Source organism: Poromitra crassiceps (genome assembly GCF_964638095.1).
Source record: "Poromitra crassiceps genome assembly, chromosome: 26".
In the NCBI taxonomy this organism is placed as follows: domain Eukaryota; kingdom Metazoa; phylum Chordata; class Actinopteri; order Beryciformes; family Melamphaidae; genus Poromitra; species Poromitra crassiceps.
In genome coordinates, this window is record NC_139640.1 from 1,832,346 (window position 1) to 1,855,405 (window position 23,060).

The 23,060-nt window shown below is 43.8% G+C and overlaps 1 protein-coding gene across 1 annotated transcript in view; it reads left to right on the plus strand.

Moving 5' to 3' along the window:
* Positions 1-1,087: 1,087 nt before the first annotated feature.
* LOC310798639 (kin of IRRE-like protein 3) overlaps positions 1,088-23,060 on the plus strand; it is a gene marked incomplete at both ends in the record, with an annotated part of 137,016 nt that continues 115,043 nt past the window's right edge. The window contains 2 exons of the mRNA XM_083661180.1: positions 1,088-1,226; positions 15,050-15,199. Of these exons, the coding sequence (XP_083517306.1) occupies positions 1,088-1,226; positions 15,050-15,199 (289 nt within the window). The remainder of the gene's footprint in view (positions 1,227-15,049; positions 15,200-23,060) is intronic.

A 23,060-nucleotide genomic window follows, 5' to 3' on the forward strand; every position in this document is an offset into this window, starting at 1 on the left:
TTGTCCTCTCCAGTACATCCTTGTTCACCTTGCACTGTAATGTCTCACATTCAAGCATCCCATCCAGTTCTAACTGCTGCTGCTCAGCTCTATACGAGCGTCATAAAGTTAAAGAGGGGTGACTGAGGGGGAGATCAACCTTTGGCAGGCAGGGGGCGTATAATAAGGCAGACCTGGATATGAACACAGGAAGCAAAGGAGAAAAGAGCAGAAACTATTCGATAGGAAAAATTATTTAACAAAATTAAGTTAATTCCAAAGGCTTATGATGCCTTGTGGCCCCCAGGCGATTGCCTGGCCAGCCATATGGACAGTCTGCCACTCAACATGATCTCACCTTGTCAATCCTGTTATGGGCATAAACACGCCTATGGAGGTTTGCGGCGAGATGACGTGAAGCGCAGCGGGCCGACACGCCCACAGTTAGGGCTTTGCGCGGCGCTATTCCAGCGCAAAACGGGCGCAAAATGACCGCCGTTGCGAAGATAGGGCCCTTAATGTTCTGCAATGTTCTGGCATGAGGATATCAAGTCCTTCTTGTAACAGCACAGCTCTAATGATTATACTGTAGGCTTTCATCGCGCTGTGGAATCCATTAGCTACTATTTGCCATGCAGCTTTATTGCTATTCCTTCAGTGCTAGAGACAATTTCACAAGCCTGACGCTATGTAACTGTGTGTGTGTGTGTATATATATATATATATATATATATATATATATATATATATATATATATATAAAAAATTATTTTTAACTTTTTATTTATACAGGGGGAGTCTCATTGAGAGCAATGCTCTCTTTTTCAGGAGCGCCCTGTTCACATTCACACACACATTCATACCTGGAAGCTGACCAGTACAACCACAGTCTGATCTGCTGCCCACTGATCAGCTCCACTGTACTATATATATATATACTTATTTATTTGTTTATTTATTTAATTAATTATTTGTCAAGGCTACAACCTTTTCTTAATCAGATTCTTACAAGAGCCTACCTGATGTTTGTTTTCCTCCTGACGATGTTGAACACTGTATGACTTGAACTAATCACTCCATTGTTTTGTCTCTTCCAGGGAGCAGCACCATGTTCACCCAGCAGCCCACAGACTTGGTGGTGGTGGCGGGCCAGCCGGTCACCCTGCCCTGCTCCATCCCCGGGTACCACGGCATGGTGCTGTGGCTCCGGGACGGCATGGCCCTGGGGGTCAACAGGGACGTGTCAGGTAACGTCTCGACTCATCTGGCTCGTCTGACTGACTGACTGACTGCATGTGCATGATTGTTGGTTGAACTGATGAAAACATTCTAATACACACGTCAAAGATGTAATATAGGGTACGGTGGTGCAGTGGTAAGCGCTGTCGCCTCACAGCTCGAAGGTCCTGGGTTCGATTCCCACCTGGGACGCTGTGAACGCTGAAGGAATGCGTGCCCGTCCGCATGTCCTCGAGTGCCCACCGCCCGGGTGGGGTCATCAAAAGGGCCTTTCTGTGTGGAGTTTGCATGTTCTCCCCGTGCCTCCCGGAGGTTTCCTTCATATAGGAACCCCCTTCACCAAAACATGCAATATCCTGGTTGCTAATGTGGTTCCTCCTCTGTTCGTTAAGGGCACCTGTTCGGAGGGAGGGGAACTGGTTGGAATAGCGTGATCCTCCCACGTGCTATGTCCTACCGGTGAAGCTTCCCCTGTCAGGTGAAAAGAAGCGGCTGGCTAACTGCCCATGTCTCGGAGGAAGCATGGAGCCAGTTTCGGCTCTCCCCAGATCGGCAGAGGGTGGAGCAGCAACCAGGACCTGTCAGTGTAATAAACTGCCATTAGTAAAACATCAGTTGATTTTATTTGATATAAGATGAAACTAACATTTTGCCGATTTTCAACCAGCTTTGTATCATTGTATCACTATCACATAAAACAAATTAGTGTTGCTTTAACATATTTCTGTGGGGAAAGCAGATCACTGAAGCAGCAAATAGTAATAGGATAAATCAAAAAAGACCTGGTGATGCACGGCAGCCAGTTTGCGCCAGAAAACGCTCAGCACACATCAGCCTATCACGGTGGAGAGTCGAGGACTGAATGTGCCAATTAAGTAACGAGAGATGATTAGGTGGCCATGATTGAAGGAAGGCCTGTGTGGGAATAGCCAGGGCACCGGGGTTACACCCCTCAGGGCACCGGGGTTACACCCCTCAGGGCACCGGGGTTACACCCCCCAGGGCACCGGGGTTACACCCCCCAGGGCACCGGGGTTACCGCCCTATACTCTTGTGATAGTGCTGATGGGATCTTTAATGAGCCCAGAGAGTCAGGACCTCGGTTTAACGTCTCACCTGAAGGATGCTGCTCACTCACAGGACAGAGTCCCTGTCTCTGCCCTGTCCTGGGGCATTGGGGAGACTATTCATGAGACCAGAGTAAAGAGCACCTCCTACTGGTCCTCCACCAACACTTCAGCACCAGTCTCCCATCGGACTAACCACAGCCAGACCTGCTTATCTCAAAGTAGGACTGATCGATTCTTAGGCTACTTCTACTCCCTGGTGATGTACCTTCATCTATATCAGTGTTTCTCAAACTTTTTCAGACCAAGGACCACTTAAACCAATGAAAAAAAACTCGGGGACCACCTAACTCCCAAAACATCCCCAAAAACAATAGGCCTACTACTTCAACTGTAAATTACAAATTACAGGCTAATTAAATGACAATAGCAGTACAATTAATCAAATTTTTGGCTTCCCACAATTATGAAAACAAGATAACCGTTATAAAAAATATATATGTAATTTATTTTAGTTAGTCCATTTACTTTTTTTTTTACATTTATTTCTCCTGTTCAGTTCAAATATATTCAAAGTTCAAAGAAAGCTTTTTCAAGTTCAATAAATGCACAATGTTGCCAAAGTCAAACAGGCTATCTTTTGCCATCTTCAAGTTGCATTCAGTGATGTTTTTGTGTTCAAATAAGTGTTAAATGGCTCTAGATTCTGACAGCAATTACTGAATAACTTCCATGCCATACTACTGTGAATCTGTTGAGGCCATTTACACCTGGCATGCGTTTTCTGCCATCAGATTGCAATCAGATATAGTGCTTGACCACATAGCCTGATTTCATTTACACCTGGCGTTAACATGCGTTTTGGGTGATCAGATTGGAATCTGATAGCAATTTGATCACCCCAAAATGTATCTGCTGAAATGTCTGCTGTATCCAGATTGAGAGGACACATTGCATTTACACTCGTGTTCACAATGTGGACACAATGCGTCCCTGACCACCTCCGGAGGTGGTTTGGCCGATCAGATTGCAATCCGTCTTCAATGTGTCTTGGGGTCGTTTACACCTGTACTTTCAAGTGGTCAAGCACAATAATACAATAATGATTGCAATCTGATGGCAGAAAAGGCATGTTAATGCCAGGTGTATTATTATATCGCTCTTTAAGACCGATAAGGTTAAGCTCATCCTTTTGAGCTGTCTTTCTGCAAAATTCACTATTTCTCTGAATACCTTTTCTGCAGTGAACCTGCCAGTTCAATGATACTTTTACCACCATACACACGCACTTCAGAATGGAAATGCAAGGCTGTCCAGTTATTGACATTATGCAAGTATTTAGTAATCTTGAGATTTTAGATGATGGTTTGAACTATAAGCAACCAAAATAAATCTATGCAACATTTTAATGATCTCAGAGAGGCAGAGCCGTGTAGATAGAAGAGTCCCGACATCTCCATTCACTCCAATGGACCAGTTTTTTACTCTCAAGAGTTCCAGGAAGTAAGGTCCTGGATTAAGCAGCACTGTCGAGTTTCAGCAAAATAGACAGTTTGTGTTGTTGTACTCTGAAAGGGTTTTTCATCCCTTGACTCAAATTGTACATTATCAGCTTTATTTTAGCATGCAAAAGTAGCGCGAGAGCCATTCCTGGCTGTTCATTGGCTAATGAGTCTCGCATTTTGGTCCTCGGCTGACGCCACTCTCTCTCTAGAGGACACTACAGAGAGGGAGAGAGTTTCTGTGTTTGAGATGAACGCTTATTGTGATTTAGGCTACCTTGATTTTTGATCATGTCTGTGGCCGCTGAGAACATTTTAACCTGATTTTTGCTGGGTGTCAGTCAGTCACCCTCACTCCATATTATACAGTAGCTTGATCTTGACTCAAGGTCAGCACCGCTGCTGGCCATTTGGGTGCCCTAAGCGTACATTTTGTCATTGTGCCCCCACCCCCTACCGAGACAAATTCACAAATGCAAGCTTTATTTTGAAACTCCAATAAGGAAGTATCTGCCGTATGCAGAAGTACAGTAGCTTAACTACGAAAATAGTGTCTTGCAAGATGGACTGAAAAGTCCACTGTTTATCTCCCTTTCTGAACAACACCCCTTCTAATCATTATCGAGCAGGACGATCGCTTCCACTACACAACACTATATTTACGTACTGTAGGCTACGTTACTTATTTGGCACCAAGAGTTAATTTTAGTAATGCCCCTTGTGTCTGTTTGACCGTGGTATTCCTGCTCTGGATGATGATGCCCTAGGCGACACTTGGTGCCCTACGATCAGTGCGTTGTTACGCGTGTAGGGAGCGGGTGGCCCTGCTCAAGCTACCTTGTTAAGCCAGAACAACTTGCACCCAGTTGTGCCCATTTTTGTTAAATCATCCACGTTTAAATCCCCCCTTCCTTCTTGAGATTCCATCATTCTGCGGATAAATTCAGATAAAACCCCGTTAGTGGATGTTTTCTCGTTTGGTTGCAGATGTTGAATGACACTTTGCCAGGTGCCTTTCATTTGAGCAGCATTCGATCGTCTGGCTGAGTGCGTTGTGGACGTGAGACGCACGTTGAGGAACACTCTCGTCAGACGTCTCCGCGTCTGGGTGTGCAGAAATGCGGAAAAGCTCCTCGTCAGTACGTCCAGCTGGGTTACAGAAAGTCAACATTTTTGAAAGTTGCAATTTACCACAACATCTGCTTCCTCTGGCCAGATGGTTAATCGTGTTTTGCTCATTTTCCAAAGCGCCCGCGACTCAACCCCCCCCCCCCCCCCCCATCCTTCTTTCTCCAGGCTGTTTTGAAGACCAGAGCTGCCCGAGGAAATTATTCTCTCCAATCAGCCGTCTGAGTGGAGTGTGTTTGTCTATGTGGAGAGGGTTAGGTCAATACCAGCACAGCAGACCTTCATCTCGAAGTTTGCAAGCTACAGCATTACTGTGTAGACACAACACACTCCATCGCTAGGGCCATATAAAAGCAGGGGCATGTTCTCTCCGCGCTGCTTCTGAACAACCCTTAACAGAGCTAGGTATGCGTTGTCGTGCGGTCATATTTGAGCATGTTAACATGATGTGTTCCCCCAGAAGACTCCGTCTTGCCTCGGCCTCTTTTCTCGGCTCCTGGTTTGTTACAGGCAGTGTTCCCCTAATTGGGCCTTGGAGGACAATTCTCTCCCATTACATCTCTTCTATCTTCTCACTCCAGGGCCTTTCCATTCCATCTCTTCTATCTCACTCCAGGGCTTTTCCATTCCATCTCTTCTATCTCACTCCAGGGCCTTTCCATTACATCTCTTCTATCTCACTCCAGGGCCTTTCCATTACATCTCTTCTGTCTCACTCCAGGGTCTTTCCATGATATCTCTTCTATCTCACTCCAGGGCTTTTCCATTACATCTCTTCTATCTCACTCCAGGGCCTTTCCATTACATCTCTTCTGTCTCACTCCAGGGCCTTTCCATGATATCTCTTCTATCTCACTCCAGGGCCTTTCCATTACATCTCTTCTATCTCACTCCAGGGCCTTTCCATTACATCTCTTCTATCTCACTCCAGGGCCTTTCCATTACATCTCTTCTATCTCACTCCAGGGCCTTTCCATTACATCTCTTCTATCTCACTCCAGGGCCTTTCCATGACATCTCTTCTATCTCACTCCAGGGCCTTTCCATTACATCTCTTCTATCTCACTCCAGGGCCTTTCCATTACATCTCTTCTATCTCACTCCAGGGTCTTTCCATTACATCTCTTCTATCTCACTCCAGGGCCTTTCCATTACATCTCTTCTATCTCACTCCAGGGCCTTTCCATTACATCTCTTCTATCTCACTCCAGGGCCTTTCCATTACATCTCTTCTATCTCACTCCAGGGCCTTTCCATTACACCTCTTCTATCTCACTCCAGGGCCTTTCCATTACATCTCTTCTATCTCACTCCAGGGCCTTTCCATTACATCTCTTCTATCTCACTCCAGGGCCTTTCCAGTACATCTCTTCTATCTCACTCCAGGGCCTTTCCATTACATCTCTTCTATCTCACTCCAGGGCCTTTCCATTACATCTCTTCTATCTCACTCCAGGGCCTTTCCATTACATCTCTTCTATCTCACTCCAGGGCCTTTCCATTACATCTCTTCTATCTCACTCCAGGGCCTTTCCATTACATCTCTTCTATCTCACTCCAGGGCCTTTCCATTACATCTCTTATATCTCACTCCAGGGCCTTTCCGTTACATCTCTTCTATCTCACTCCAGGGCCTTTCCGTTACATCTCTTCTATCTCACTCCAGGGCCTTTCCATTACATCTCTTCTATCTCACTCCAGGGCCTTTCCATTACATCTCTTCTATCTCACTCCAGGGCCTTTCCATTACATCTCTTCTATCTCACTCCAGGGCCTTTCCATTACATCTCTTCTATCTCACTCCAGGGCCTTTCCATTACATCTCTTCTATCTCACTCCAGGGCCTTTCCCCCGTGTCACTGAAAGAAGTCCTAACGACCGGGCCCCCAGGGACCCACCGGTGCCTAACCAAACATCACTATCGACTTAGCTTGGCAGACGACACACAAACGACAGGAGATCTGTGTGTGTGTGTGTGTGTGTGTGTGTGTGTGTGTGTGTGTGTGTGTGTGCGTGCGTGTGCACCTACACTTCATTCTTGATTGCACATCAATGACAAGGACTTGTGTGAACTGGAAAGGCTCTCTCTCTCTCTCTCTCTCTCTCTCTCTCTCTCTCTCTCTCGCTCGCTCTCCCTATGTCTCTCTCTCGCTCTCTCTCTCGCTGTCTCTCTCTCGCTCTCTCTCTGTCTCTCTCTCGCTCTCTCTCTCGCTGTCTCTCTCTCTCGCTGTCTCTCTCTCGCTCTCTCGCTCTCTCCCTCTCTCTCTCTCGCTCTCTCTCTCTCTCTCCCTCTCTCTCTCTCTCTCTCTCTCTCGCTCTCTCTCTCCTCCTTGAACCTGTGTTTGTTTTGAGGTGACAGTGTAATCAGGACAACTATGAGAGCACTTCTTGGTGACACAGCACTGCTGTTTAAACCCGTTGTTATTATTATAACTAGCCTATTGGAACGGGAGAAAGGGAGACAAAATTATGACCCTTTCAGATCTAAAAAGATATTAGCACTAAAAGATCATAGCACTTGCAAACCTAAACACCATTGACTGTAATGTATGGGCACTGAAGTAGCATATTACAGTCATTTAAATTAGATGCCAGAGTCAATGAGGGAATCAAGAGCACAGTGGAAATGTGCTCTTGTCAAGTCAAGCCAGCCAGCAGGAAAGTCTCACGGGACTTGACGAGAGTTGGTGACACTGACCCCGAATGAGGAAATGAGATGGTAAAGACTACTGGAAATAGCCTGGGGGTGATTAGCAGTCTGATGTTTCTTTAGGGATCATATAATGACGATATGGGTAGAACACGGGAAGAAAACTGTCTATTTACATGGAGGAACAGCACGCTGCCATGTGGCCCCGACGGAGCACCATTCTAGGACTGGCTTGGACACTATTTATCTCAAAACACTGGGTGAGTCGTCAGATAATAATTAATGTGAGGAGAGGGCTCCAGGTAAAAAAACCGAAATTCTCCTTTAACTCATTGAGAGCCAGCCACTTTTGGAGAACGGACGCTCCCAGTGCCAGAGTTTCAGAGCGTTTTCAGTGATTTCTCGAGGCCCACAGAATATTGTGTGATATTACTATGTACCGTAAATTCCGGACTATAAGGCGCACCGGTGTATAAGCCGCACCTGCAAAGTTGACTATTTTTTACATATATAAGCCGCACCGGACTATAAGCCGCGGGTGTTTTAATGGTTTTTTTTTTTTTTTTTTTTTATTGTGTTTTAATGTTTAATTACCATATGTAAGGGTTCATGCACAGAGGGGATTGTCGGGAAAGAGATGGCTGTTTGAGGAAGCTCCCATTTATTAACATTTCAACAAAACAACATAACACAACACCACCTGTGTTGTTTTTTACAGTGCACACAGTGTCCGCGGTGTGGTGAAAAGAGGGCAAGAGAGGAAATTAAAACAGAAGTGGATTTATAATTAGAAAGAGTGCTAAAAAAGAGAGATTTTTTTTTTTTTTTTTTTTTTTTTTTTGAAAAAAATCCATAGATAAGCCGCACCGTTATATAAGCGCAGGGGCCAAAAAAGGCCAAAAAGCGGGGAAAAAGGTGCGGCTTATAGTCCGGAATTTACGGTAAACACCGAACACGCACAAAGAACGAGAAGACTCTATTGTATCATCAGCAAAAAAAAGTTTATTGATACCATTTTCCGTTCTTTAGTTATGAGCCGGAGAAGATAGGTTGTTTTGAGCAAAAACAGGCGTTTCAAATTAGAAGCTGAGATATTCCGCCTTTTGTGAAATTAAGCATTTCAAGCACATTCACTGAGTCTGAAGCTAATATTTTCTGAGATAGTGACGTGGTGTAGTTGTGTGGTGCCCTGCGTGTCCCACCCCCCTCTCCCCCCCCTCAGCTGCAAACTCCTGCCCACACTAACACACAGCCTCACGCACCCAGCGTCTATTTTCGGAGTGCTCCGTTTTTGTGCGCCGGCTCCCAGCGCGACGCGGAAAAGCCAAACCGGACTGCTGAGAATGGTTTGGCCCTTCGGCGTCGGGTGCTGCTTTTCTGGCGGCTAATCGTGTGGAGAAACTATACAGCAGAGACAGAGAGGCTCAGTTGTGGGCGCGGATTGACTGCTGTTCGCAGCCAACGTTAACTCCAGCCAGAGCAATCTATATGGCTCTGGCTGCAGCATGAGCGGTTTCTCTTTCATCACGGGGCTTTTTCCTGCTGTTTTCCGGACCTTTCTCTAATCTGGAGAGCACTGTCGCCACCTAATGAGTCCGTAAAATAGGTTATACACCTTCAATAGCTACAATATTTGTACAGGAGATGCAGGAGGCTTTGATCCACGTCCCACCGTCAAAAAATGCATTTGACGTCGATCGACGTCATTGGCACTCTACGTCACTATTTACTTTGACGTCGATCGACGTCGTTGGCACTCAATGAGTTAATGTTGACGCCATAATGCTTGATTTTGGTAAATACATTAGCTAGTGGCAAATCAGCGGTGTAAACACACACAGCTAACCTGCATATTAGCTAACTACTGTAACAAGCTAACAGCTAGAGACAATCTATCTTCCCCCTGGCCTTAGGCACTAAACTCAACTGGCGTTAAATGCAAAAAAACAAGCTTTGCGCCTGACTTGGGAAGATAGCATCATGTTTTTAGGCCCCGAAATGCGCTTTACGCCGAAGAGGCGTGACGCAGTGCCAGAATAGGCCAGAATGGGCGTTTTTGGCCGTAAACCCTATCTTCCCCACTGGCGTTAATTTAGCGTTTAGCGCTTTTCAAAACCAGGCCTTATTCAGTGCACCGACTCCCCTACCAAAGCCACACACAGACACACATGTGAAATCTCCCAGCATGCATTGAGGCTAATACATTTTGACAAGAAATAGCAACCAAGTGGTAGATAGAAATAATATTTATGTTAACACAACATGCAATATTGGACAAAATAAAACATAAAAATCAAAACACAACCCTATGTGAAACATATAATCCAGGTGGGATATATATCCGTTGCAAATACGACGTGGTATAGATGAGTGACAACCGTAACACGGTTGTACTGTGATGTCCGCTCCAACAAGACTTAGCTTACTTGACACACACTTTTTCAATAAAAACACATTTATGCCATGACTTTACATAATGTAGGCTATATTTATGTGCATCATTTAGCCTGTGCTGTGATGTGCACGAGCAGCAGGTAGCCTACAAGTTATCAAACTAAGCCTGCCCTGAATGAGCCGAGTGGGGGTGCTTGTTCACTATTGTGAAAGTTATGTGTTTACAACATAAAGATCATGGAATTGGATGGTATCAGGAATGACACCGATAGTTAACGTTCTATATTGTACAGGGAGACCATCAGCCCTGCTGAACAGATCTGTATTTGCCTGGCTGTAGGTTGAATTGTTTTATTCAGGCTATGATCTGTGATGTGCTGAGATATCCAAATTGGCATGAAGAGATGACAGCATGCAGCCAAAACCCGGACATGGATCGAGTGGATCGGAGCTTCGAAAGGAAGAATGTCATCGCGTAACTGCAGTTCACCAATGACCACAGTTGTGAATAATTCTATGCCTAAAACGCAATCTCTCTCTCTCTATCTCTCTCTCTCTGCTCAACGCTGTAACACCATTTTATTTTGAAATTCAGTTGACTTTGCCATTTCCCACGGATATTGTCGCGTTTTTCTTTCATGGCTTGACAGAAAAAGTCTGCCTTCACTTGCGTAGTCGGCTTGAAAATAGAACTCACGCCTAAACGATAAAATCGGCGCAGCTCAGGCGAGGCGTGGGTACACGCAGGGTTCACGTTGAGGCGCCCTGTGTACACAGCCTCATTGAATAAAAAGTACGCCTATTTTAAAAGTGCGGGTAAAGGCAAGGCGTAGGCAAGGCTTGGGTGCTGTGTGTGAACGTAGGGAAAACACAGAGTGCACAGGGTGAAGTTTATGAATGGAAATTGAAAACGATGCGTATCATAGCGCATTTCCCAGTGTGCATACGCAAATCTGAGTCATTTCGCAGTGTGTATACGCCGCATACCTGCGTATCACGTAGACTACAGTACACCACTGACTTCACCCAACCAACCACGCGCCGCCCGGCTGGTTTGTGATGTTGTGAGATTGTCAATCAAGCCTGCTTTGTGCCTGGTTTCATTGTGATTTAAGTTTGGGTGAAAATGAAAAATTCTACCTCTCAACTACTGCAATGACTCATACCAGCATATTTTGATATCAAAATGTGTGTGTTCTGCGACTATCGTCCCTTCTCCTCCTATTGTCTCCTGCCTTCTCTCATCAACACTGATCTAACACGTCCAGGGAAGTTCTGTGAGATTCATCACCTCCAATCGGCGCTATTTCACATTGTTTCACTTTAATTGGCACTCCTCCTCTCTATTTCCAGCCGCACAATCTCTGCTCCTTAATGTTTCTCTTACATCTTATTCAGCGACATGTCTTCTCATTACTTTGTGCGTTCCGGAGCCCCGAGCAGAAAAATGTACTTCCCCTCAGATCATAGGATGTGTATTAGCCGGTAGCTAATGATGTTGCTTCACAGAAAAATGCAAATGAAAGAATCTATACAGGTGGAGTTGTGTATTAAGGCACTGTGGTCCAGACTGGGGTTTACCCAAGCTTGTCGCTGTTGTCGACATCCTTGTGTTTTCTGGGTATTCCATTTTGAGCATTGAGAATATTAACTCAACAGTAACATGCATTTAATGGTAGGTGTTGTGACACATTTGACCTTTTAGTAGAAAATACCGTCCTATACGTACATGGACTGTGGGTGCTGGGCTAGGTGCAGTACATGATGCAATAGATATCGTCACATTGTATGCCTAGTTTAGACTTCTTTATTTATTTGTGCCACTGGACTGCGTTGGTCTTGAGTGTGTATGTTTGAGTCTGTATGTTGGGCTCTATATCTATTTCATTCACACATTTTACCTTGATCCAAAATGTGCAGCTCCTGCAATTGGCTATATATGCGATTTCAATAATATGTCAATGAATCGTGCAGTCCTGGTTTTAGTTAAATATGAGCCATAAAAACATATAGCTGCTATATTCCAAGGTAATGACAGAGCATTTGCCATAAGTCCTGTGTTATTATTACTATGGGCCAGTGTTAGTGAGTGAGGGACTTCCAAAGTGCCCCTAACCATTGATTGTTGGTCAGTAGAATAAATAGCTGTATTTTTAGATGGAATCAATAAGCATTAATGTTATTTACTTTGCCCATTTGCCTTTAATGGACTCCCTCCTCTCTCCGCCTCCTCGCTCTCGCTCCATCTGCAGCTCTTTCTCTCTCTCTCTCTCTCTCTCCCGCTCTCCATCTCTCTCTCTCTCTCTCTCCATCTCTCTCTCTCCATCTCTATATCTCTCTCTCTCTCCATCTCTCTCTCTCTCCATCTCTATCTCTCTCTCTCTCTCTCTCTCTCTCTCTCTCAATAAGCTGACCTGCATGCTCTCTCTCTCTTTCTCTCTCTCAATAAACTGACCTGCATGCATACTCGTTCCATCTCGTCCTCCCTCCCTCATTTTTGCCACATCTGACCGTCTCCATCGACTGGACTTTGGAGAATAGGAGAGGGATTAATTATCCAATTGTGTCAGTAGCTGTGATTGTGAGAGGAAAGTGTCTACCTGTTGGTGTGCTGGTGAAAGGATGGAGGAAGAAAGAGAGAGGCGGGGCCTGGTCTTCACATTGCTACCAATCATCCTCTGATGCAATAAGAGGATTGACCAACTCGTTTGATCTCCTACTTAGCTGTGCTCTGCTGTTGTTTGCATCTTAGTATAGAGACAGTCTGCATGTCTGGGAACGCCCATACAGGCTCTAGGAACGCCCACAATAGACGCTGGGTTAGCCTGGGGGCGGGGTCAGGTTGGGGTAAATTCCCCCGTTCTATCCATTCAGCAATGTTAGAATTTTTTGGCTCTGGGTTGTATTTGGCATCTAATATCGTGCATTCTCTAAGGTAAATATACTCCAGTCAGACGTTGTCCTTTCATGTGAGTGTAGGAATGAAGGTGATGCAATGACATCAGCCGCACTGAAGCACCAATCACAGCGCTGCAAGTAGGTGCTGTGGTAGAATGGATGTAAAACAATGTTCTCAATGGCGGAGCTTTCATACAATGATGCCAAAGAGGCACACAGTCGGTCCATACCTAATACTGAAAGGCAGGAGAAATCTAATCTAGTGCCCTGGTTACTACTAGTGTTGCCATAGCAACCGCTATTGCTATCTGTGCTTTATGGGAATTTCCAGCTTGATTGGGACACATAATTGTACCGGTCAGATCAGAATCAGAATCACTTTTATTGCCACAGTATGCAAGTTACATACGAGGACTTTGTCTTAGTGTCTGTATGCAGCGTAGCGGTCACATCAATATACTGTACAGAGATAAGAAGTAGGAAGATAACTAAAGACAATCACAAAGTTGCAAGTGCAATCAAATCGATTAAATGTATACAGTATGTACATGAGTGGTGAAGTGTTCTGTGGATGATAAATATGAATTTACGTTGGATTTACATGAGATTTACAGACTGAGTTAAATAGACGTTAAATAGGCAGTGGATTTACAGTCGGAGTTAAATCAGAGTTTACATTGAATGTACATGAAATTTACAGGCTAAGTTAAATAGGCATTAAATGTGCAGATTGTTTGCGTGAAACCTGATATATATATATATATATATATATATATATGTATATTTATATATATATATATGTACGGTATATATATATATGTACGGTGTATATATGTATGGTATATATGTATAATAGAAATTAAGACTTGTTCCACATTAAGTTACACTGGCAGAATGTATATAATTTCCGCCACTGTGGCAATCGTTCAATTAATGCACAGAGGCAAATTAAATCATTTTTGATTTCCTTGTTTTTGGAAAAAGAATAAAACTCTCTCTCTACCCACCAGCCCAACGGCATCGGACACAGACCAAAATAACAAGGCTTCACTCAGCGGGAAGCCAATTGTACTCTTGTATTGTCTTTCTATTGCTGCTGTAGTGAGCGCTAGAACAAGTAGCTTTGTGTGAAAAGACATTACATGTGAGTCAAGCAGCTTTGTTACCTTGCACCATGGGCGATTGTACGTGCAACCCCTAGTGGCCAGATGACTTTTTATTTTATGTTGACATATAAACGGTAGTTGTTGAGGGCCGGCTCAGCATACAGGGTTCGACATGGTTGTTTGTCCATTGCACTCTAGGGGAGAGCAGAGCAAGGAACTAACCATTCTACACTAAAACGTATATTAGTGTGAGGGGTATATATACCACTCTCATAACATGTGTGTATCACTTAGGGTGTGGAGTCATAGTCTATTTTTTTATTTGTCTTTATTGAATGTTCCAAAACTGCATGTTTAACTAAGAATAGGCTAATGATTATTTCCACTCGCCACTTATTTAATGTGGTTACTTTACTTTGTGGTCAAAAGTTTGGAAGGAACAATGCATGCTGGGAGATATGCAAATGTGTTTGTCCAATGCGGTCCAATCAATGGCATTGCTCTCTGTCAGAACTTGCTTGGATGTCCTGATGTTGGTTTAGTAGCAAAAGTAAACACAAGTTAATAGCAGCATTCACTATAGACTCTTTAGTGAATACTTTCCACAAAATCATGAACAATGAAGAAAACCAGAAGGAATACAGTTCCACTTTTACCATATAAACCAAAATTGATGTTCTGTCTGCGACAAGTTAGATCATATCTACTAGCCTCTTCATTTTGCTCTCAGAGTGCACCAGATTAATGCATTTTACTTTTAAATTTACAAAATGTCTTTGTCTAGGGGGGGCTGTCCCCCTAGATACCCCCCTGTCGGAGTCCTATTACCTTCTTGGTGGTGCAACCCCTGTTTGGAAAGCCTAGAATCGCCTATGCCTTACACTACTTGACTTGCACTATCACACAGTGTTGTTTCTTTGTTTAAATCGTAATTAGTAATTGGCTTTAAAAAAAAATCCTGAAATAGTATGTATTTGTGGATGCTTGTGTGTGTACTGTATGTTGTGGTGCACAAATGCTTGTGCATGCATGTATGAGGTGTGGCAAAGGCTAACGATGTGTCCTCCTCTAACCATGGTGTTGCAGGCTACCCGCGCTATGATATTATTGGAGACCACAGTAAGGGGGAGTACCACCTGTTGATCCAGAGGACAGAGATGCAAGACGATGCCTTCTTTGAGTGCCAGGCCATCCAGGCGGCCATCAGATCCCGACCCGCCCGCCTCACTGTGCTGGGTAAGAACCTAACTCTGCTTCCTGTGTCACGTCCATGTTGATGTGGGAACACAACGCCGATCGTCATTAATCATGTACTGTAGCCGTGCAAACCCAGTTACATCATACCAAACCCTAACCCTAACCCCTAAGCCAGTCCTGATATGAGCATGGACTCTCACCGCAGATTGGACAAACTGTCACGTGAAAGGTTCAGGCAAGTAAAAAAAAACTTAAAGGGACAGTTAGTTAAGATAAGATAAGATAAGATAAGATAATCCTTTATTCGTCGCACAAGGGGAAAGTTCAGTGCTACAGCAGCAAGTGGACAGGGTTAAAAAAAGAGACGGCAACATAATAGCACGTACGATCGACAATAGTAAAAACTGAATATAGCAATTACACAACTAAGAATTGCATTAAAAGCACAAAATTACATTAAAGTGCTAGATAAAAGTGCATTTAGCAGCCATTTTAGCAGCAATTTAAAAACCATTGTTCACTCAAGAGTTGTACAGAATTAAAAAGTCCGGCAGCCGCTGGGAGTTCACCCGAAAATGAAAAATACATATTTTTCCTCTCACCTGTTGTGCTTTTTTATCCATCTACATCATTTTGATATGAGTAGCAGAGTTTTGGAGATATTGGCTGTAGAGATGTCGTCTGCCTTCTGTCCAATACAATGGAACTGAATGGCACTCGGCTTGGGGTGCTCAAAGTGCCAATGAAATACATTTGAAAAACTCAACAGCAATGTTTCTTTCTCTGTCTCTCAAGATAATCGACACACCTTGTTGTGAGCAGTTTCATGTAGGAATGATTTTCTTTCGTGCATTTAATGTTAGCTCAGCTGTAACGTTGGCTACCCAGCGAACATCGTCTCGACCGTGACGTCACCACCAGACGATAGAATTGTGGTTCGGCATCTACCCAGAAAGTCATGCCGCTGCCGGCCACAAGGTGACGTTCTCTCCACGTTCCCCCATAGTAGCGTCTATATACTGTCTCCTGTAACACACGTACTATTGATCTCATATTGCTTTGTAAACACCACATGTAGGTGTATTTTGTGTTTTAGTTGAATAAAACGACATTTGATTGACAACCTTTTTGGTGGTGTGATCAGATAGTCACAGTGTGACGTGTACTCCACGTGCAATGACTACAATTATTGAACGCCAAAAAAAATTAAATATGAAAACACGTTTATGTCATATAATATAGTATAGTTTTAACCTGAAGTGTGTGTGTAAGTGCCCATAGCAAGTGCCTCTTAGTGTATTTATCACAAGCTTCCTGAATCCTGTGGTGTATGTCCCATTACTCTTGCAGTGTGTTCTGGGTAAATATACATTAGCGTATCATATAAAATATATACCTGTCTCATGGTCTCATCATTGGTTGAAATCATCAAACTGAATTATCGTTAACTGCAAGGCAGCCTCGCAATGCAAGTTCTAGTATGAACCTTCAACATTGAGGACAGTATAAGCCGTACAGAGTAGACGCACGCACAGTCAACATAAAGTCTTACATTATCATGCATGATCTAAAATAAATAAAATGAAATAATCTCATCCCTGGTTGGGATCATGAAACTGAATTAGCGTTAACTGCAAGGCAGCTTCGCAATGCAAGTTCTAGTATGAACCTTCAACATTGAGGACAGTATAAGCCGTACAGAGTAGACGCACGCACAGTCAACATAAAGTCTTACATTATCATACATGATCTAAAATAAATCAAATGAATCTCATCCCTGGTTGGAATCATGAAACTGAATTAGCGAGGTAGCCTTGCATGCAACTTCCAGTAGGAACCTTCCTTGGAAGTATATATGCCAAAAGGCAGAAAGCATTTCCAATAAGTCAATAGCCGGGTGGTTAAGAGGGAGAACTCTGAAGCAGGCGCGCCGAGATCGAACCTCGCTCCAGGATGTATAATTAGACCCTGACTAGATGTAGTGGTTTGACGTGCAGCAGACGGTCGTTATACGTGAAAATGTTTGCTGGGTAAGCTGTAATTAGCACACTTCCATCCGTGTGGTGAGACGGTTGTAGTTCGGTCAAAAGAAATAGTTCCTATGGAACGGCTCACACCTAGGTCTGTGGATTCTTTTGAGTAACCGGGTGATGATTTGTGGAAACAGAAATTGCTGCTGGGTTTTTCAAATGGCTTTTGTTTGTTTGTTTGTTGGTTGTTGTGTGTTGTTGTTGTTAGGCTACATTCTTCACATAATGCTTTCACAGTTGGAAAACATATTTCTTGTACTTTTTGTATACGAGGGATCAGCCGAGCAGCATTTTGGTAAACAAACCGCGTCACTGGGGTGGCAACGGCAATGAAACCCTATGGAGCCCAAGTGGCGCGAGGCGTGAGTGTCTGACTCTAGCCGGCTAACTCTTGTTTACATTTTAAAAACTGCGACAGTTCGCCCAACTTTACCACGACATGCATATATTATACATCAAACTCTGCTCTCACTCAGAATGTCAAAATATAAGCGATGTGATGTATAGTTTTTGAGATATCAACGTTTGTTTGGCACAACCCATAGGTTGAGGCCACGTCTCGTCATAGACGCTGGTTTAGCTGGCTCAGCCTGGCTGGGGGCGTGGTCAGGGTGGGGTAAAAACCCCCGTTCTATCCATTCAGCAAAGTTAGAATTTAGCTGATAGCCCAGCCCAGGCAGACACGATCGGGGATTTAACCACCGCAGTAAACGCACATCTGAGCAGACGTCTTGTGTTCTGCTCTAGAATCCCCAAACCTGTAGTTTAGAGCCGCAGCACCGTCTTTTGGTGAGTCAGCCCATGAGATATATGGGCGGTTTTACCCCACTCGCGCGCCAGCCATTTAACATTTTGTGGGCGTTCCCAGACATGCCAACTGTCTCTATACTATTAACTGCTGCGGGGTTCCGCATTTCTGGGTGGCAAGTGACGTCAACGCTGATTCGTCCTATAAGACATTGTGCTCATTTCACAAAATTTGGGGAGACCAGGCTCAGCTCTGTATAACGGGGAACCATAAGAAGGCATCATTGTATTCTAGGGAGAAGATTGCTGGCATCTTCGCAGACAAGAAATTCCAGTCAAACGACAGACATGCAAAATAATACAAACTTTATATCGATGAGGCAGAGATACGTAAATCAGTGATACATGCTTAGGCTAAAACTCCTCCTGGATCTGGTCTCCATCAGTTTGTCATTTGGTCCTGAATCGATCCTCCGATTCACACAAAAAGCCGGGTTGCGTCAAAGAACTGCAGCCTGTGGGCCCAAGCAAGGAGAACACTGATTAACATTATTGATCCTTATTTAAAGCATGATATATTCCAGACGTATCAGTTCATTATCCCACCACCCCGGGTCCAAACTCCCTCATTAGATGCATTCTTACCCACTAATCTTAAGCTGGTTGCTTAATGGGGAGAGCAATGGAAGGCGGGGGAGGGGGGGGGTTAAGATGTTGGCGATTGGGGTCCATTAAAATGATTAATTAAAGATAAGAGGGTTAGCATTTGTTTAGATTTTCTCCTTCCACCGATTAGAAGGGGGAGCAGACAAATCATTCAGACAGTAGCCTGACATTTAATCCCAGGCAAATCAGCCTGCTTTGGGAAATAGAAATTGCACATAAAGCTATACTGGCGTTGTCCCAAGCAGAGGGTAATAGAGTTACTATATGAAATAAAATGGGTTCCATAATACCCAAGACACTGTGGAATCAACGTGTATGTTGTTTTATATTTTAATTGGGGGGGGGGGTGTATGTAGTTCCTGAAAGTGTTCCCCCAATATATTATTTTAAATTTTTTATGAAACAATACATGAGACAATACAAGACAGACCGGCTCAGACACAGGGGGGAAAAAAAGCATACATACGTCATTGACATTTAACATTGCAATGTGGTGCTACCAGCTGCTCAAGGTGCTTACTGTATGTATGTATGTAATAGATAAAGTGCTTGGGATCTCACTAGGGGTGTCACGATACACTCAGTTCACGATATACTCAGTTCACGATACGATACGATACACGATATTGGGTTCACGATAACGATACGATATTTTAACAATCCGTTTTTTGCGATCGATTTGTAAGTTGAGGGGGCATCCTCCACGCTAATTTGAGTCATTTCACCATTTTCATCCTCTGTGTCTGTAACGTCCCTCGTCTGTTCAAACAAAGCAATGAAAAGGAGAGCGAGCATGCAATCACATGCAGATCAGTGCCACCATGTTCAGCTTCTTTTTCTCGCGATATGAGATTTCATCTCAACGATACATATTGTCACGTTTTGATATCGCGATATATTGTGGGACGATATATTGTGACATCCCTAGATCTCACGCAAGGGGTCCACAAGACACCGGCCGGGGAAGCCAACCATCATCCCCAACCTCAGCGGTTTGCAGATAGTTGAGAACCTCCCAAGTGAGTTGGTCCTCAGGGACCTGAGTCTCTCCATCTGTATAACAGAAATCATGTCCATCAGCCATACCCGAAAAGAGGGTGGAGAGGAGGACTTCCACTCCTTCAGAATGAGTCTCTTGGCAACAGTGGTCCCCCAGTGTCAGAGATTGTTGCACAGCTGTAGGGATGTTTAAAGAGGACTCCGAGCAGCCGAAGATGGCGAGTTCTGCCTCTGGCTGTAGGGTTGTGTTGTAGCGCCCTAGAGTACCAGTCAAATATTTTAGCCCAGAATCCCGTTAATGAAGGGCAGAGCCAGAAGGCATGAGACAGAGTGCCCTCTGACACCTGACACCTGTCACACAGTGGAGAGACAGAAGGGTAGATCTTGTGTAATTTATGCTTCGAGTAGTGAAGACGGTGAGCATAGTTGCTCAATTCAAAAAATATTCCCAAGGAAATATATTTAGAGTTGCATAATGTAACAAAAGCTCTACACACTGACATGGCACATTCATAAATACTTACTCATTCATTCAAGTTGTTTATTTATAGTCCTTTATGCAGGTCTCAATTGACTTGTGTTCTTTTTAAAGTACTACTTAGCAATTCCTTAGTGAAATCATGCCCTCTAGTTCATCATGTGTTGTGATCTGCTTGCCAGACATTGCTGTCTGAAACTACTAAAGCTGTCCGGAATTCTGCGCCTGATTTATCTGTCATGCAAATAACGCTGGCACAATGTTGCTGCTTTTAGGGACTTTAATTGTGCTTGAAATATTGCATGAGGGGGAAGTGAAAGGGTTGAAATACCTTTGGCCAAATTGAAAGTAGACATGTAATAATTCAATATTTAATGATCAGTTTTGGGGGGATTTCTGTCCCATTTTTAGAATGTATGTTAATCTATAATAGTCATAATTCATCATCAGGTGGGTCCATACTAAAACTACTATTTTCTTTACATAAAGATTAAGGAGGTGATTTAATATCAGAATTTCAACAATATCAGATCCCTTTCTTTCAAACGTTTCTGCTCCTGCCCCTGATAGGGTGCACGGCACGCCAATGCCATAAATATTTCTCTCAGCTTTTTAAATTATTTGCTTGACATCATTTCTGATTAAGGCAGAGGCAAACATTTTGGCCAGTTTGTTAGTTGGATTGGAAACCGTCTCTTGTCAAAGCCACGCAGCCTCAACTGGCTGAAAAAGGAGCAGATAACTCCTGCCTAAAATAGTTCAGTATTCATGGTCAGTAAGTACAATGAATTGCTCCACTTTCACTCGCTTATCAGCCAAGCATTCTACTTGCAGTCATTGAGTAATATCCCCGACAGCGCACCACTCCAGATAGAGGCAAAGGGACGTTAACACGGAGCCCCGGAGCCTTGGTGACTCTGTGCAATACTGCTGGGATGAGAATGACCTATAAGCATGCACCTGTGACCTTTGACCCTTGTTTTAGTGTGGCAGGGTAATCTATGTGGCCTTGGAGACAGTGGGCCTATTGAATAAGGCATGAGATGGAGCCAGGTAGCTGATCCACCAGGGACAACCCTAAAGCTAATTAGATCCTCAGAAAGCCTTCCTGTCTCATACATATATATGACTGACCTGTATACACACATGCACACACACACACACACATGCGCACGCACGTGTGTGTACACACACACACACACACACACACACACGCACACGCACACGCACACAGACACAAATCCAATGCTTCTGCAGCCAAGCAGGTAAAGGCATTCAGTCTGGCCTTTTGTCCAAAGACTAAAAAAGCATATTGGAGGTCATAGGTCATTGCTATTTTAAATGGGCTTCAGTGGCCGAGGAGGCAATTCTCACAGTACTATCTACGGTGTTTGACTGCTGATGAATGAAGAAATTAATGGTAAAAAAAATGATCACAGCTCTTAACACATTCACTGCCAGCCGTTTTTTTTTTACTGTAGGTAGCTTCTGCCAAGGTTTTTTTTTGAGGATTCTGGCTCATCTTTCAACAGCCGAGGATTATTTTCTGCTAAGATTTTGTGAACACAAAATATCTCAAAAGAACTAATAGAATGTGTGCTTTCTCTGTCTAAAAGAGTTAGTTTGTAGAGTTAGTAGTTATGTAGGCATTAGCACTTGAATACAGCATGGTTTCAGCGTCTGAAAATTTAAGCTGAGAAAAATGCCTTTTTGTGAAATTCGATAGAACAGTCACTTTAACCATTCATTTTTGGCATCAGTAAGACGTCAGACATCTAAACAATAGTTTTGAACAGTAATTTCCTCCATAACAGCAGGAAACCCCCCTCTCCTTCAAACTCCTCCCTCCATGTGTGTTCTCCTCCTGCCTCCCTGGCTCTGCAGCGGGCGTGTCACAAGCGAGTTGCTGCTGCTGCTGCTGCTGCCTGTCTGCTGGCGGCCGCTCTTTGGGCGAGTCTGGATGGGCTCGCTCGTTTCTTGGGGTTTCGGTTGAGAGCTTTGATGAAGCTTTTGCGATTCTGGTCTTATTTATGCTGCGTGTTTCAAAGTGTGTTCCACCCGTAATCTATTATGCAAATTTGCAATCCCCCACCGCCAGCTCCCTGCGCGAAAGCGAAAGCGTTTTCGCCAATCCATTTTCATGAGAATGGCTTCCTCACGCGGCTGTTTTTGCTTGGCTTTTTCTCGTCTGGAGAGCACTGTCGCCACTTAGTGGGTCGGTAAAATAGATTATACACATTCAATACCTCCCATATTTTAATATGAGATGTAAAAGGGGTTGATCGACGTCCCACCGTCAAAAAAAAAAAAAAATTTTTAAGAAGAGATATCTCGTCATTGGCAGTCAACCCTTTTTTTTTTTTAAACGAGATATCTCGTCAACGGCAGTGAACGTGTTAAGGTCCTTACACATCGGGAGCGTTTTTTTCGTGCGATTAATTTGCACGTCAATAATATTGACAAACCTATATCAGTCAATGCATACTAACGGCGAAGTTGCGCTGAGCGTTATTTGCGGTGTTTATTTTTTTGGACCAAGGTTGATTTTTCAGAAATGAGCTTCCGACGTGTACACATCTCATCGCATCTCATCTGTTGCTGTGATTGACAGGTGGGTCAAAATTCGCATCGCAATCTCGTGCTGTATATTCACATCGCTCTTGGTGTGTAACAGCCTTTAGACTATTTAGTAAAACAAAAACGAAAAATGAAAAATGAAAAACATATAATCACAATCGCCCCCCCCCCCCCCCCCCCCCCCAAGTCAATTGTATTCTCCATTTTTATAAGTCAAAGGGCTACATGCCTTTGACTGTTCATCTCCTACCGTATAAATTGAACTCTTTGTTGCTGGAACTTTTTGCTAATTGAAATCCAAGGTTGGATTCTGAATAGAAGGATAAAATGGGTTTCAAAACACTATATGCATTTTGATATGGCCCAGATGGCAGAATGTCTCGCACTCAATAGCATTTTAAGT